The following is a 17,831-nucleotide window of genomic DNA, read 5'->3' on the forward strand; positions in this document are numbered from 1 at the left end:
AACAAATCTATTTACAGAGAAGTAAATATAAAGAAGCTTTTCATACCCAGCCCAGCACCCCTAGGATGGGGAGCTAAGGAAATGCACGAGAGATACCTTTTTCTTGGAATGTGAATAAACTCTCACATCCAAATGCATTCAGTCTTCTGGGAAATTTCCCCATCCATCAAATGTTTGGGATAAAAAAGAAAAGGCAAGAAATGGGGACACTAATGAGTCTGGGCTCACAGAAGCCGCCGGCTTCCAGGTTCAATCTGATCTGAGGAGCCACCATTGTCTCCCTGGGTCTTCCTGTGCTGTAGCGTCAAACACCTATTTGGGGCTTACGGTTCCAGGGCTTTATTGTTTAACCATTTGGGGTCAACATTCATGAGACCAGAATAAGATCTGAAGGTCAGATAATTTGCCAGATGGGGAGTCAACAGATCAACATGAAGTTCATTAGGGACATGTTTCATTTAAACTATCTAAAGTTGGGAATTTTTTAGAGTAATAAAATAGGAAGAATGTGTCTGTCTTGTATCATTAATGCTATTTATAGATACTCTCAGTGGGTTGTTTGAGCTTGTTAAGTTAAAAGGTAGAATTTCAATTCTACTTAATAGCAAAAAACTTCTCTTTGCTGCATATAATTAAACAAAAAGTGAAGCCATAACGAACATCATAAAATGCTTGGCCCAGTCATAGAAAATTATCATCTCTCCAGGGTTGATGTAAATGGGAAGGGAAAATGTTGTTCTCTTATCACTTAAGAGCATGAAAGTACATTTGTACTATTTACACGACGATTAACAACTCACAAAGTTCTCAAACAACAGGTTTAGACATTTTCTATTCAACTTTGAAAGGACAGACGTCGTTGATTGATATTTCCTATTCAATTCTCTTTGGATTTGCATGTTTTAAAGGGGAGATGCAGCTTTCTTTAGTTTTTGTAAGCACAGTGGGCTGAGCAGCTTGTCAGTAAAATCCATTCCAAATTGGAGATCCCTGTGGCCTGTGAACAAGAGATCATCTCTGTGCTGCTTTCTCTGGGACAGCCGTGGTGCTTCTCAAGCGTGCTTTGAAAATGTTTCTCGGTACTGAGCTAAGCCATTCAGCAGCCAGCTGGGCTCTTGGTTCTCCAGGTTATGATGTTGTCAATTGTCAGTGGTTTACACTGACTCCTTAGGGCTGTCTGTGGAGGTCTCTGGTCAGAGCCCAGATTTTCCTTAACCAGGTTAAGCAGGCCAAACTGGAGTCTGGTTTCATTTCCCTGGAGGCCAGAAAAGTACGTAGTTTCTCATTTGCTTGATTTTCCACTTTCAAGATGAGGACTTGCCCTGCCCCAGTAATGGAGAGAGCAGTCCTATCCCCCTGCAGCTGAGATCTGCAGTAAAACAGATGTTGAAAGATGAAATGTCATAATAGAGAAGCACCTTAATCTCTGATATTGTGTTCAAGTTTTTAAGAATGTGATACCCTCTAAGAAATTTGCAAACCTAAGTGGAGATGATTTTATATGGCTTCACATTTCTTTAAACCATATGTCAATACAAGGACTTCTGAAAAAAAATGATCATGTTACTTGATCCTGATGCCTGTGCTGAGTGGAAGGAATGGTATTCTCCTTCGTTTCGGCTGTAGCAGGGCTCAACAACTGTGGCCTGTGAGTGGAATCTGGCCCATCGCCTGTTTTTATAAATACATTTTGTTGGAACACAGCCATGCCCATTTGTTTACATACATGTCAATGGCTGCTTTCCTGCTATGAAGATAGAGTTGACTAGGAAGGACAGAGGCCATATGGCCTGAAATATTTACTCTCTGGCCTCTTACAGAAAAAGTTTGCCCACTCCCGAATTATAGCACAGCGTTAGGGCCGTGGGACTTCTGATCTGACTCTACTCCTAGCTTTTGGAGCTGTGGGCCAGTTATTTAAGTCCTCTAAGCTTTAGTTTCCTCATTTATGAAGTGGGATATACTGAGGATTGAGTTTTTTAATTAGATAATATATTTAAAGCCAGTACTATCCTTGTTCCAGACCCTACAAATATTGGACAGGCCCACATAGAGATCTTAGCACAGTGCCCGACACGTAGGGAGCACTCAACAAACATGCAGACGTATAAAATAGCTGATTTGGTTGCTGTTATCTTCATTATCCTCGTGTTCTGCCACTTTGTGGCCGTTGCTCTGGAGCTGTTGGAATCCCAGTATTTCCCTTCCCCACCGCTCGGCCAGATGGCAGCTGTTTCCTACGAGGAGGCAGTTAATGACCATTGAGATGTCGTGTATGGAGTGATTGGGAAGGAAGTAGGTGAAGCTGTGTGAGGAACACAGGAATCAGCCAGTCAAGGCAGAACCCCAACGTCAGGACAGCAGTTGGAGTGTGGCCTCTGGAATCCGGAATTCCGGGGTTTTTGTCTTTGCTCTACTGGACGTGAGCTGTGTGACCGAATTCAGCAAATGCGTTCGCCTCTCTTCTTCAGTGTCTTCAGGAGTTTAGTGCCGCTAACAGTGACCCCCAGGGATGTAAGGATGAACTGAGCTCCTGTAGAGAATGTGCGCGGCACATAAGATGTGCTCGATTAACATTGCTCCTGAGAGGTGCTGCTTTACGAAGACAGGGGGAGAGGAGAGCGGGCACTGGGGACCTAGGTGCCTGCAGGGTGCACCCCCTGCATTTCAGCACGCTCTTCACATGTCACCTTTTCAATGAGGCCTCCCCTGACCGCCCATATGAATATCTCACCTTCCTTCCCCTCTTGGTCTCCCTCCTTCACTTTCCTGCTTGATTTTTCTCCACCAGGAGAAATCTCCATCAGGATCACGTATCATATTTGGTGTGACCTACTCTGGGTCTTACTTGCTTGGTGGCTGTTGTCCCATCCGTGTGAGTTCCAGGAGGATAGGAATGATTGTTTTATCCGCTGATACATTCTTGGTGGCTGTAACAGTGGCAGGCACATGGTCTGTGTTTTACTCATAATTGTCTTTTTAGTGCTTAGCATACTGCCAGTCACATACTAGAGAGAGAACAAATAAGTAATTGAACAAGTAAATGGGTTATATTAATTTAGGGCTTCTTACAGTGTTAGTGTCTGACTAATATAGGATTTCTTTACACAAGCTTGCTTCATTGTTAAAATATTCTATAATAATTTGTATTATCATCTTTGGAAAGAAATGAGTTTTGACTAAAATACACACAGCATAATGAGTACGGACTAAATGTTTGTGTTTTTCTGAGGCCAGTGGGCAGGCAGGAAGCCTCTCTGCAGGTGCACAGATGATGCAAGGGACCACATTCCATCCACCAAGCCAAAGCTTTTAGAGATGTGACATCAATGTGCCAAAGCCCCACTCCGATAACGTGAGGGATTCTTCCTGTCTGTTGGGAAAGCTGAGCCAGAATCAGCATGAGAATCGGATCAATGCAGCTTGTCTGTGATAGGCTCCACGCTGTGAGGCTCAGAGCTGGCCTGTGGGAGGATCTTCCTTCAGCCTAAGGACTTTGGCCAGAATGGGGATATACTAGGCGGCACGTTTCCGGAGACCAAAACCAATGCCCCTTGGTGACCAGCATCCCTTCCAGGACCTGATAGTCCCCCCAGGGACTGTCTCCCACAAAGCCTCAGGGTCCAAATTTGAACACATGGTGCCAGCAGGGTTATACAATGTCAGGAACATAAGGGAGCCTGGGTCAGAGGGTCCAGTCAAGACCCAAGACACACAGGATGGACTTTTCTGGATGCCTGAGCTGCGGAAATTCAGGGCAATGTGAGCTTGCAAGATGAACCTGTTGTTCTCCACACTTGTGCCAGAGAACTAGCCAGTGTGCTGGTGGAGCCCATTTGAGCTCTAACGTGGAAATGTGTCAGACAGGGCGGGTTATGTTTGTGTTTTCTATCACAGGACAAGCTCTGTTTGAAAAGTTAGTTGCATGGGATGGAATACTCAGGGGCCTCCATCGCACCCCAAAGTCACCTGCTTCTCCGCCCTGTTTTCCAGCATGGGCTACTGCATCCTTTTCGTGCACGGAATGAGCAAGCTGTGCACGTGGCTGAATCGCTGTGGGGCTGCCACCCTGAGCGTGTCCACTGTGCTGCTGCTGCTGCTTTTCTCCTGGAAAACCATGAAACAGAATGAAATTTGGCTGTCGAGAGAGTCCCTATTCAGGTATGACTGGAGGAATAAAAGTGAATCTCTTCCCATTTATTTCTTTGCTGACGTATTTGTTTCCAAACAAACGAGGCAACATGGGTCTGGCAATATTTATTAATCCAGAAACGTTTTTTAGTAAAGTTTTAAATGGAAGATGTCATTTTATTTTGGGTTTTAACTTTAGTTTTTTAAATGGTATTATATAAAGTTTTACGGGAGCTCACTGTAAGTGAATTAATGAAGGTAAGGCTCATGGGAAGGTTTTTGGATCTGTGAATTGAGATGGAAAGTCTTGATAATGATCTGGGCTGTAAAATCAGCCATAAACAAAATAAGATTGGTCAGTAAGTCTAATTGCATTGTTCAGCTGAGTGAATGAGAAAGGTGAGCACACAGCAAGAAGGAAGAGAGATGCAGAATATTCCAGGACATTAAGTTTTGATCTGTAATCTAGTTGCTTTGTTTTGAACATTAATTGTGAGCAAGGAAATGAAAGACTTTTTCATCTCCTGGTAGGTTTTTATGTGGTGTAGAAGCTGTTTGTGAATATAACAATGCCAATTTATAGCCCTAAATTGTTGTAAAGTATAATACATCCTTTGGGTTGCTCATCATGCTGTGTTTCTGGGCTTAGTCTGTCTCCTTGATGTCACAGCCCTGGTGACCTTCACCTGGCCTCCCCGGCTCAGCCACACCTGGCCTCCCAGCAGTATTTCCCAGTCTCCCAGGGGTCCCCAGTCTTTGACTCCTTCCAGCTTCTGTCCTCACTTATGACCCAGTTGGCCAGTTCAGTCAATGTGGTTTGTATTTGGTTCCCTAATCAACCAGTACCCAACACTTACTCTTTGGAGGCAAACAACTGAAACAGAGTTGGAATCACTTTCAGAAGGAGAAAATATGGAAAGAGCATAGGAGAGCACACAGAATTGGGGAGTAGGTGAGGAAGCAAGCATGTAGCGGACGGGAAACAGGTGTCTGGATAGTCTGTCTTGAGGGGACCTGGACACCTGCAAAGGAATGAATGGAGGGTAAATGTACCCCAGTTTTCTCTCTCTTCACATCACAGTCCTAGGAAAAGAAAATCCTCTGACTAAGCCTGAGCTTAGGTCGTGTGCCTGCCCCTTGTCCCCACTAGGGCACTGAGATGACAGAACTGGCCAAAGACGCTCCCCTGACTTCCATGGGGGGAGTTAGGGCAGGCAGAGCCCCTGGGCTTCCACTGAGATGTCACAGCAAGAGGGAATTCCCCACAGGAAACCCAAGCACCGGAAAAGGGCACAGACTCTGGGCTGCCAGAAATGAATGAGTGAATGAACGAATGAAGGAGTAAGACAAATGTTCACTGTACTCCTCTGCCGTTTTAAAACAATATATCTGATTTTGCTATTTGGCAGTTTAACTTTCTTTAATAGAAAAAAATTTAGTCTGGCATGCATGCACGTCTTATCAGTTTATTTACTGTTACTATATCATTATCATTGTCACCATCATTACTTCAGGGGGTACTATAGGGACCTGTTGCCCTGTGGTTTTTTTTCTAGGAATTGTATATTACTTTTAGGCTTCAGATTCTGTTCCGTCCCTGTCATACCCCCCACTTCAGTGCAGTTCTCACAGACTACAATGGACTTGTTCCCTCTTACTGCCCACTGCTGAGGTCATTCTGTAAACACAGGGGCATGGAAGTTCAGGAATATAACTTCCTCCTGGTTTCTATTGGCTTAATTCATTTTTTCTTTCACTTTCAATAGTCAGTGCTTTTATGAGAAACTTTAAAATGGTTCTGCCCCGTGGAAATCCTTTCCTTGAATAAAGGTACTAAGATTGATTGTGTTTTCTAATGATGTTTACTGCTTAATCAGTGCAACTCTGAGGATGGATTTTGGCAGACAGCATTTTATCTCAAGGATAACAAGTTAGTGTTCAAACACTGTACAGCTGATGCCGGCGATTTAAAAAAAAGGGAAAACAGAAAAACAAAAAGCTCATTGACCTTGCATGCAGAGACTTCTGGTTTTTTAGATGGAAGCATGTAGGAAGTGAACAGTTGATTACTAAAACACAGGCATTCCACATATGTGCTTAAAGAGACTTTGTGTCTTGAGAGCCCTTTGGTGATCAAATGGAATTTTGTGTAATGTGCAAATCAAAGCTATCAATAATTTTTAGAAAACTTTACCTATTATAATTTATTTATGTCCTGGGAAAACTTTTAAGTATCTGAGACTTTAAGTTTATTCTTTTTCCTTCAAGACCAGATGTTTATATGTATTCATCTTTCCTGAATGATGTTCAAATCAGTTGAACATTTACCAAGAATCTTTGAGGCAAGATAGGATTAGTGGCTGGTGTGGAGTCTGGAATTAGGCTTTCTGGCTTTCCTCCAAGTTCTACCATTTAATAGCTGTGTGATCGTGGGTGAGTTACTTAACCACTCCATGCCTTAGTTTCCTTATTTTAAAATTTAGGAGTTTGGGATTAACATATACACACTACTATATATAAAATAGATAACCAACAAGGATGTACTATATAGCACAGGGAACTATGTTCAATATCCTGTGATAAACCATAATGGAAAAGAATCTGAAAAAGAATATATATATACACATATACATATATATGTATAATTGAATCACTTTGCTGTACACCTGAAACGAACACAACATTGTTAATCAGCTATACTTCAATTAAAAAATAAGTTTTAAAAAAGGAAAAATTTTAAAAATTTAGAATAATGATAGTGTCTATCTTCTGGGTGTACTGTAAGAATAAAAGAGTATGTGAAAGATGCATAGGGCAGTGTGATAAACACTGTGTAAGGCTTTCAGATTATTGCTCTGCACTGTGTTCTAGGACATGAGAGAGCAGTGGGTGGGGCGAGACACTAGAGGAGCCTGAAGTCTGGATGGGAGTCAGACACATGAACACATTTTAACGTAATGTAGCAGGTGGTAGACAGAGGCAGAGCAGGGTGCTGTGTAAGTGCAGGCAGGTGACTGGGACCAACCCAAGCCTTCAAGGACCGTTCGCTTGTAGGCCTGAGCTCAGTCTGGAAGGATAAGGAAAACCTAAATTAGCCATAATGGCCAAAACCAAGAGCTGGCCAACTAAGAAGAAGTTGCAGTGGTTCTAGATGAGGTGATGTCCTTGACAGAGGCCCTGTTTCTGTTTTCTCCTCTGTTCCAGACTTATCAACCCATTGACCATCCTAGGTCATATGGTCTCGTTGAGGCCTCTCTAATTATATAGAGTGGTTTTGCTTGGCAATACTATGAACGATCTTACAGAATATCTTAGGACAGACCTTTGTGTTAGAGAAAATCCAAATTTCAGTCAAATTCCAGGGTTTCCAGCTGAGGCCTCCTGTCACAAAAAAGATCCCACTGAGTGATGTCTTTTTAGGAGATACAGATGGACGTTCCCCCTCACAGCTTTGTACTTTTATTGGCAAAAACCTCACACACAAAAGCACAAGAACCCAGCACTTGTGTCTCATCAGAGGCTCAGAGAGAGAGCAGTTTGTCCAAGACGAAATCGCTGTGAAAAGTAGGTGTCAGGTTTGAACCCAAATCTGATATAAAAGCCAAAGAATACATATACTTCACCACACCTGTTTTTTGCTTTATGTTTTCTAACTTAAGCTAATCCCAATATAAACAGAGAAAGACAGACAGAGAGACAGAGACAGAGACAGAATGAGAGATGTTCATAATGATAGCTGCAAGGTACATTTTCTTTAATTCTCAGAACAGGAGATTATTCTGCTATCTAACCTGAGGAGAGGATAATTACATAGCTCCTAGTGACAGCCCAGACTTTTATATTTTGGTACCAAAATAACACAATTTGATGAATCTTTTCTTTCCACGCCCCCAAATCTTCAAAATACTTAGAAAGACAAAGCCAGCATGTTTTCTTTTGCACCCAGTTTGGGGTCTCTCTTAATCCCATTCATGAACTATTTAAGTGATCCGTGGACCACCAGTTAAGAATTTATGGCCTAGATCTTCTTCCCTCCCTGTAGGAAACACATTTCTCTTTCCGCCTCTCTGAATTGCTGAGCCAGAGAGATAAGCAGACCTCCCAGGGCAGAGAACATAAACCAGGGATTGGCAAATTCCTTCGTAAAGGCCAGACTGTAAATATTTGAGGCTTTGTGGGCCCTATGGTCTCTTTTGCAGCTGCTGTGCCATTGTCTCGGGAAAGAGGCTGAAGACATCTATGTAAAAAGGTAAACACATTGATATGTCTGTGGCCCATCAGGCCGTAGTTTGTTTACCAGTGAAATTCTAATGTTTCTAGTATCTTGCGGTACCTTTTTGGTTTATCAAACGTTGATCAACTTCAGGAATGATTCTGACCTTATATTGACCTTGGTTGAAATCTCTGCTCAACTACTTACTCAGTCTGTAACCTTAGAAAATGGTCTTAATCTCTCTGAGCTTCAATTTCCTCATCATATCGGAGGTACAGTAGTACTACCCATCGGATAGGTTGTTGAAAGCGTGAAAGGAGATAGCCCATGGAAATGGATGCTTAGCTCAGCGCTTGATTCAAAATGAACCTCCATAAGCACTGGCTAACCTGATTGTGGCATTGGAAACCTCAGGTTAAACAGGGTCACAATTGAGGAGAGCCATAAATTCTTACTTTCCTTTCCTGTTAACCTCTGGCTGAACATTTTTTTTAATGTTTGTTTTCTAATCAGGAATTTGGGGGTGATTCTCCTGACCTATTGTTCCAGTAATGCCAACAAAACAAACTGATGTTCTACAAACTTGGAGAGATACCTGATAGAAGTGGCTTGATATCTCTGTTATTTTTCAAGTCTTCTGCAAACGAGAGGTGTGAGGGAGAAATGCAAAGTGCATGAATTAAGATCCTGAGTTCAGAGGGAGACCTTAATTCATAATCCTTGTTGTAGTTATTAATAGGATTTGGGATCCAGCCCCATAACTTATGAATCCTACATTTCCTTATGGAGTAAATATGTGTAAGGCTGCACGTTCTGTTAAGACAGTTGGGATGACTCAATCACAGCATTCCAAAAGCAAACTGATGAGGCTGACCCCGGAAGGAGGAGCAACCTGGCCAGTCAGAGTGACCTGGAAAGTTTTGCCTTTGGTCAATTGTTTATTTTCCTTTTTTCACAAACTGTTTATTGTAAAATGAGAGACTGGAAAAACGTAGCAGTAAAATATCACAGAGAGAACGTAAAGGTCAAAAACAACAATGGGAAAAGCAGTGTGTTCTTAGGATTTCAGTTACTCCACCCATGCCTGCTTGCCTGCTACAAATATTATTACTTCCATCCTGCCATCACTGAACAATGCCCTCATCTTAGCAAGGACGCTTTTCCACAGGCTGAACTCGGGTGAAACATAGTAGAGCAACTATGCTAATCACACAGAAGGGAGGATCAATTCCAATAAATATGCCAGTTATATCTATGCTGAAATCAAAGTTACTTTAAAATCTCCCTGTACCATGCACTATTTAGTTCTGGATAGAAAAATCAGACACTTTCCTGTATAGAAATTGGATTTTTTAAAAAGCCATTACTATCATCACTCTGAACTTGGTCCTGCCCCCATGACATAATGTACTTTGGGTAATGTCCATTTGAAATGTTATATTAAAATTCTAGCTTTGTGTGTTAGCTGGTGAGCTTCACCATAAGGTAATTGAAGGAGATTGATGATTTCACTGGAGCACCCAAATGGCAGCATTTGTAAATCTTTTGTCTTGGGTCAGTCGGTTTCCAGTGAGAGGATTCCTCCATTCTCCTCCATGGAGTCCAATCCTGGCTTCCAGTATGCAGAGTTTTATATGGGTATAATGAGGTGAGGGAGATTCCACTGTTCAGAATATATATTTTCACTTAATCTACTTTGGAGGTACAGCTCTTCTGGCCCTCAGCTGTACCTGTTGTTCCTGATCTCTCTGATTCAACTTCTCTAGAGAGTAAACGTCCTGCCTTTTGCTGGGATGGGGAAAGAATAGAGGAAATAGTCACCTGGATATGCCTGGTGGGGAAGAGGATCTGGGGTCTAACTGCTCTTAATACAGATCTACAGCCCATCTGTTTCCAGCCACACCCCACACACAACAGAACATCCTAGCTACTGCCGTGCATTTGACATCACCATAACAGCTCTGTGTAAGTTGAAGTCTGCTGCTGTCATGTGATGTTGCCCTTGGGTTGGTTGCTAGCTGCCCACACTCCCTGTAAATTCTCTCCTCTGGAGAGTTCCTCAAGCACTTGGTCAGTGGATTTTAAGTGGAACAGTCTTTGCTGGTCCTAAGGGACTGGGCCTTTTTTTTTTTTGCCTTTGAACATTTTTATTTATTTCTTTTTAAATTAAAAACATTTTGTTTCTTGGTTTATAACGTTAAGGGGCTGTTATTTCAACAAAAATTCAACAAAGCTTACAATACCCTGACGTATTATCCTAACAGGTTTCATTTGTATGGAGTTCCCCTAGTGTTCTTACCTTTAAATAAAAAATTAAATGAAAATATGTCACCTAGAAGAGGAAGTGCATTTAAAGTTCAATTGCCCGGAAAGTAGGTTGTTATCCTTTCTGCTTCCTCTCTCTCATCACCTGCCCCACTCCAGCGTTTAACCCATGTAGGTTCTAGGAGCTTTCTTTCCAGACAGCCCCCAAACCCATCTACCTTCATCACTCCCCTGCCACCACCTCCTTGCAGGTGAGGCAACAGGGACTCTAGGAGCAAAGTCCTCGGGTCAGAATCCCATCCCTGCCAGTTACCAGCTATCTGATCTCGTGCAGGGTAACTTTGTGAGGCAGTTACAAACGACAGCAGGTCTTCCTCCTTGTGTCATCTTCAAAGCTTCAGTGTTACCCTCTGGGTCTCCCCAGGTATTCTGTTTTACCAGCTCGAGCACACTAACACACTGACCACTTAAGTAAAGTTTTTAACCTTTCTGAGCAACACCTCCTTTCCTTATCTGCAACTTGTAGAATAATTATACCTGTCTTTATTTTTTTAAAAATTAGCCCCGGCTTAGTACATGGGAAGCGTTTATCTCCAATAAACCTTAGTAGGGAAGCCAGTCTACAGTCGTCCCTCTTGTAATGATTTATTTTTATAGACAATCTCAATTTTTTTTTTAAAAAAAAACGGAAGGCTATAAGTGAAGGAAGGAAGGAAAAAACTGAATTAACCTGAGCATGCCGGGTTGTTCCCCCAAAGACTCATCTCTTACCACATCCTGCCACCTCTGCTTCATGTGCAGTTAGCGTGTTTGTTTAGTTGTACACAGTTGTGCACAGCCTTCACTGTTTTCCACAGAAGCATGTTTAGTAACTCATATAATCCACAAATTTTGGAAGACTTGGCCTTGATGGATGCAATGGACATTTCAAATACAGGTTCATGAAACTGTGAGTAAAACATGAAAGAAACTGACAACATTCTTAAGTAGTACTCTTTGTTACTCATTTTTTAAAATTTATTAATTTTTAGGTCTGGAGTTCAGACTCTGCCCCACAATGCCAAGGTTCACTACAACTACGCCAATTTCCTGAAGGACCAGGGTCGGAACAGGGAAGCCGTCTACCACTACAGAACGGCCCTCAAGTAAGCAGCAGATGGGTGTCGGCTGTTGTGTTTCTTAGGCCCTTGTTTATTTCACTCACCCCTTCCAGTATTTGGGGGGTTGTTTGTTTCTCTTGACAATGAACATCTCCTTGGAGGTGGTATAGATCTGGGACTCCCAAGTCTTTCGGCTCAGTGTTTGAGTCTAAGTCTACCTTGCTTTTAACTTTTAGTGTCTTCTTGTAAAAATTTCCATTGCTACACATTATGCAGTGAAGTGACACAGTTGAATACACATATACAGACCAATAGGAGTTGGTTGTCAAAAACATACTTGTAAGTTCTCAGGATATTTACTCCAGTGAATTCTTCCCAGCTTAGGCTTCTCTCTTTACATAAATATCTAAGAGGGTTTCTATAAAGAATTGGAGTATAAAAATAAAATACTCTGATAATTGTATTAAAGAGAAGGAAAATGAGAAGACACTTGATTACCGTATTGCGAATATGTTAATAAGGTATGTATATACATAAATATATATACAGTATATGTTTTTCTAATGTTTTAAAAGTTTTTAAAAATTTAAAATATGAACAGCCCTGACTCTCCTTATACTCATCCACTGAAAGAGAATATACCAAACATGGCTTTAGAGATGACTTTTAAGGGAAATTCAAATTTAAGGTCTGCGTTACCAGCAGCTGTCTGCATTGCCCTTAGGTACTCTTTTAAATTGCAACTCTGACTTTCAAGGTAGTCTTCCCTAAGAGATCCCAGATAGTAAATGTATTTAACCTGGAATGTGTGGAGATGTGATAAGCAAACACAGCCTTGGAATCTCCTAATGCGGGCAAATCCTCTCCTTTATTGAATAATGTGAAGCTCACAGGAGTTTTTCAAAGAGGTTTCCATGCCTCTGCAGTATGTCCCACATTTGGTTGAATTTTCTGATACTCTTTCACTTTGGGACATGCTCTAAAATATGTGTACCAAACAAATCATACATTTCACTGAAGTTCCCTCTAAGGATTGTCTCAAAGCTTAGTTTGAAATTGTCATTCTTAAAGTAGCTGACCTAATTTTTATAGTTATCCTTTTGAACAGTGTTCTACCTAAGTATGTTGTTAATCAATCAAATCTTTTAGACTTTAGGACCTGTTATTTAGTATTCAATATGGCAAAAATTTTAAACTGCACACATCAAGTTCCCTACTAAATACTTTTCCAAGGTTACAAGAAATATGAGTTCAAGAGGAATAATTGTAACAAAGCTTTTTATTGAGGAAAGAAGTTTTTATTAAGAAATAGAAGACATTTTTAAAGATTTAATAAAGAATCATATTTTTCACTGCAAGCCAGTTTATGCAGATATTTCCAATGCTTATCTCTGGTTGGTGAGATTATGGTTTAATTTTTTTCTTTATACTTTCTATTGTGCTTCGGATGTTCCACGATGAGCATGTATTATTTTTGAAATGAGGAAATGTTATTTTTAAAAAAGCATGTCCCCCCCCCCAAAAAAAAGTGATACAAATGAACATATTTATAAAACAGAAACAGACTCACAGACCTAGGCAGTGAACTTATGGTTACCAGCGGGGAAGGGTGGAGGGGAAGGATAGATTGGGAGTTTGGGATTGACATGTACACACTGCTATATTTAAAATAGATAACCAACAAAGACCAATTGTATAGCACAGGAAACTCTGCTCAATATTCTGTAATAACCTAAATGGGAAAAGAATTTGAAAAAGAATAGATATATGTATATGTATAACTGAATCACTTTTCTGTACTCCTGAAACTAACCCAACATTGTTAATCAACTATTCTCAATATAAAATAAAATTTTTTTTAAAAAGGCATGTTCCTTCAAGGGACATTTAAGCAAATAAAGTGTGTTTTGGCTTTAATAATTAATTAGTGTTTCATGATTTTAGGTGGCTTTCTTAAAGGGAAGAAAAGAGCAGTAAGTTTGCCTGAAAAATATTGGTTGGAGGGAAGTATATCAGTATCTTTTAAAATTTGTTTCATTCTAACAGACTATTTTCTGTGAAGTTCAAACAGAAAAATAAGGCAGACCTTAAGGCACAGCTTGGGGAAAAGGTATAAATTAAGCAAAATTCTCCGGCAGCTGACCTTACAAAATTATAGTAGCTGGTTGGGACTTCCACTGTCAATAAAAATAAATGTTTGCTTCAGCAACTGTGCTTGTGGAAGAAACTTGTCCCTTGAGAAATGGGGTAAAGACAAAGCTAAAAATATACTGCATAGTAATTAGTGAAATATTTCATCATCTCAGACCAAGCTCAAAATATTTCTGATTTAAAGTATCATCATTTTTGTTATGGATACCTCCATGGTAAATTTTCAATGGATGTGTTTTTCTGTTTTTTGTTTTAATTTAAGTAAATTGTCACTCTTTGTGTTAGAAAAGGAAAATACTGGGACTATTCATCATTTTGATGATTATTTATCCTAGGTGACTGGAAGACTGCCCTTACTTGAATATAACTCTTTCTCTGTGGAGGTTGCTAACACAGGGATTCCTCCCCTCCCAGCTGCTCCACCCTACTTCACCTTTGGTGTATCTTGATGTTTTCCACATTTGCAACAGCAATAAAGAGAATGATTAGGGAAATGCAGGATTAAAGGTGGTATTATCTGAAATCAGCCCCAACAGTTATTCATTCCTGTGGTAATGACTGTATAGATTCCAAAGGCAATGGTGAAATTAGTCATTAGGGTTGTATCTATACCGATATCTTTTTGGCTGGCTTACAGTTCTAAAAATAACACTATATTAAATTGGTAATTATATATGACATGAATATTCTTCTGCTTTTTAACTTCATTCTATTTTTTAAATGTAAAAATACCACTGACTGACTTCTCCATTTTGGTGCACCTCATGTATTATATTTCTGTAGTACAAGGGAGATCTCCCCTGAAAAATGCTGCAGCTGAGGATACAGAGTCAGATTAAGACCCAAATCATCAAAGAAAGTTGTCAGAATACTTTCCTTAAATCCTCCATAAACACAAATGTAAGCTTTCCTTTCTGTGAGGAGTGGCTCTCATATTTATACCTAATGGGGTGTTATAAGGTTTGGGATTCTTTATGCTGGAAAATCAGAACACCACTGGTGGAGCTACCATATGCCTCCACAGCTTTCTGACCACTGAGTTATTCTCGACAAGGTTTCTACTATTTTCACCTCGTATGATGGGAGCAGAAATGTTACTGGAAGGGGGACTCCTTCCCAGGCCCGGAACTGGGCTCTTGTCTAACACTCAGAAATGAATTGTCCGAGGAGACACACGTGCTGACAAAGCAAAAAACTTTATTGGGAAGGGGTGCCGGGCAGAGAGCAGCAGGGTGAGGGAACCTAGGAGAACTGCTCTGCCATGTGGCTCGCAGTCTTAGGTTTTATGGTAATGGGTTAGCTTTCCGGGTTGTCTCTGGCCGATCATCTTGTTTGTGCCCATATTTGGTCTGACTCAGGGTCCTTACTGGTGGTGTGCGTCTCTCTCAGCCAAGGTGGATTCTAGCATGAGGGCTTCTGGGAGGTTGGCAGGACATACTATGGCATCTCCTCCCTCCTTTCAGCCCCTCCTGAATTCTCTTGGTGAGACAACTCATGCAAGCACTTATTAACGTGCCTGGCCAGGGTGGGCGGTTTCGGTCAATGGTTCCCTAACAGAAAGTCCACCCAGCCATTCAGCTCTTCCTATACAGAAACTCCCATGAAATGACTCATTCAGTAAGCTCAAAAGAAAAGATAGTGGCCCTGCCCAAATAAAATGCAGAAGATATTGAATGTGTACTTGGCCGGTAGCTTGTTGATTACCTTAAAAAGTCAGTTAAAAGTGAAGAATCATAAAACAAATCATGTGCACTCTTGAATGTTTTATTGTACCCTAAAATTTTACATGTATGTCCATTCACCAAGTCTTCTAATGTCAAACCAAGTTTTTTCTTTGAGTAAGAGTCTACTGATTAGAATCTGCAAAAATTACAACCACAGTTCATTTCTGTGGTGATCATTTTTAAAGTAGAATAAAAATGTAAAGGCTATCTGAGATTTTTCTGATTTTTCTCCTCCAGCCTTTTACAATTAATCTTACATCGAATTCAACAGCAATTTTTTTGAGTGACTTCCCTTTTTTGAGTATTTCCAGAGTACTTTTTAGTTTTCATAAAAATCACAACTCTCTTTTTTACTTTTATATTTTATCAGTTTGCAAGGTATTTCATTATATTGTGCAATTGCAATAAACAACTAGAATAAATCTGTTAATAAGAACAACTGGCTCTTAGCAGTCATGTAGCTTAACTTAAGGGAGCAGCAGGGCCCAGGCTTATAGAGAAGGTTTATTATGTTTTAGGCATCCACCAGTATGTTTTACAGAGAACAGAGAACATCTGCAAATCTGATGACACAATTACGAGACTTTTAAAAGAGTCTTCATTATAGGTGATAGAGTCTCGTGGAAATTGTTTTTCATCTTATAATTAGATTTCTTGCAAGGCTCAATCACTGGTTGGTTAATACGGGCTGGTCATCAAGAACCCTGTACCTGGGAATGAGAATAGAGTTCACCTTTGTTCAGGTGGATCAACAAAGTCTCTTCACTGTCAGCAGGAAAATGCCCCATGTTCCACTGAACATTTGTTCACTTAGATGTCCTCTTCCCTCCAGCCTCCACAGTAAGCCCCCGCCATACCCAGACTAGCTGATGTGCCCCAGGTGGTTGGATATCAGCCACATACAGGATTTCATCCTTATAAAAGGGCTGTGATCCTCAGATAGCTATTTTCTTTTCACAGGTATGGTCTCACATGAAATACACAGAAATCATCTAAGATGTCCCCCCTCCCATAAGTCCTATTGAGTAGGAGATGCATTACCCTGCCCTGAGGGAACTCAGGTGTGTTTGGGCAGCCTTGGTATCCTTAGAGGGGCCTTGTCCACTTCTAATGTATCTGCTGTTGATGTTTTAAATAGAAAATCTGAAGGGAAAGGAAACTGTGTTCATGGGCGGGGTGTGGGGGTTGAAGTCCCTGACCAGGCTCTTCTTATAGGCATAACTAAAAGGAAAAGAAATGTACTTTTAAAACTCCTGTACAAAAGAAGTCTACAACTGATATTTAATTGGCTAACTCATGGGAAAGGAGAAGCTAAAATCTTTCTGATTGGAATTTTTTAATGCATAAAATAGAGACTTGTCATGATAACGGTACCCACTGCTCTCATTCTTTGTATTCCCTCCTGTGTGGATAACTGGAAGTCTACAAAGAGACTCCGTTAGACTATAATAAGTGTATGTGGGAAAAGGAAGTAATGAGACAATGATTATTGAAGAAAGCCATATCGTTAGAGTGTAAAGAAATCTAACTATGTCTAATGAACCCACTGCTCATTGATGTCCTGAGTATATCAGTAAGATTATTATAATTCCTTTGAAAAATGTTGTCTATAAAACTGGTAGAGTTTGAACTTTTTTTTTAAATCAGGATTTAATGATTATTTAAGAAGTCCTTCTTTACCCAGGCTATTTTGAATGAGCATTTAAAGTAACTCTCATGACTACAGGTGGCCTTAGATACCAGCTGCCATGTATTTCTGGAAAGATTGAAAATTCCAATACCATTTGTCAACCAAGTTTAACAAGTGGAGAGGGGTTCTTCCGTTGGTGTGGTACTTTTATTTATAAATGTCTAAATATGCTTTCCAGTAGCACAATTGAAATCATGTTTGTTCCTTTTTGTTGATGAAATTATATTCTCACTATGTATATTTTGTGTTAATTAAGTCTAGCAGCTTTATTCACTAAATCCAAGAATTTGATTTAGAAATTCATTTAGAAAACTAGAATTTTAGTCATATTGTGGCCATACTTACGGACTATATTTCAAAATGAAAGTTCTATAATTTATATTCAAAAACATCTGCTCTCTCTTTTTTCTGCCTTAAACCACCATTTCACTTCAAAACCTCACTGCGGTTCCCCAGGAAACAAAATCCAAGGTAGAGATTAGCAAGCGGGAAGTTCATTAAGGAGTGCTCTCTGGAACACCAGGGAAGGAAGCCAGGGAAGCAAGATGGGCAGAGGG

The 17,831-nt window shown here is 40.4% G+C and overlaps 1 protein-coding gene across 2 annotated transcripts in view; it reads left to right on the top strand.

The window, feature by feature from the left end:
- The window catches only part of TMTC1 (transmembrane O-mannosyltransferase targeting cadherins 1), a 262,946-nt gene that overhangs the window by 181,484 nt on the left and 63,631 nt on the right, over positions 1-17,831 (top strand). The window contains exons 10-11 of one of the 2 annotated variants that reach the window (XM_061205419.1): positions 3,994-4,161; positions 11,641-11,754. In XM_061205419.1, coding sequence (XP_061061402.1) covers positions 3,994-4,161; positions 11,641-11,754 — 282 coding nt within the window. The remainder of the gene's footprint in view (positions 1-3,993; positions 4,162-11,640; positions 11,755-17,831) is intronic. The other variant, XM_061205420.1, reaches the window with a different exon arrangement.

The sequence above is a fragment of the Eubalaena glacialis genome, chromosome 11, assembly GCF_028564815.1.
Source record: "Eubalaena glacialis isolate mEubGla1 chromosome 11, mEubGla1.1.hap2.+ XY, whole genome shotgun sequence".
NCBI lineage: Eukaryota > Metazoa > Chordata > Mammalia > Artiodactyla > Balaenidae > Eubalaena > Eubalaena glacialis.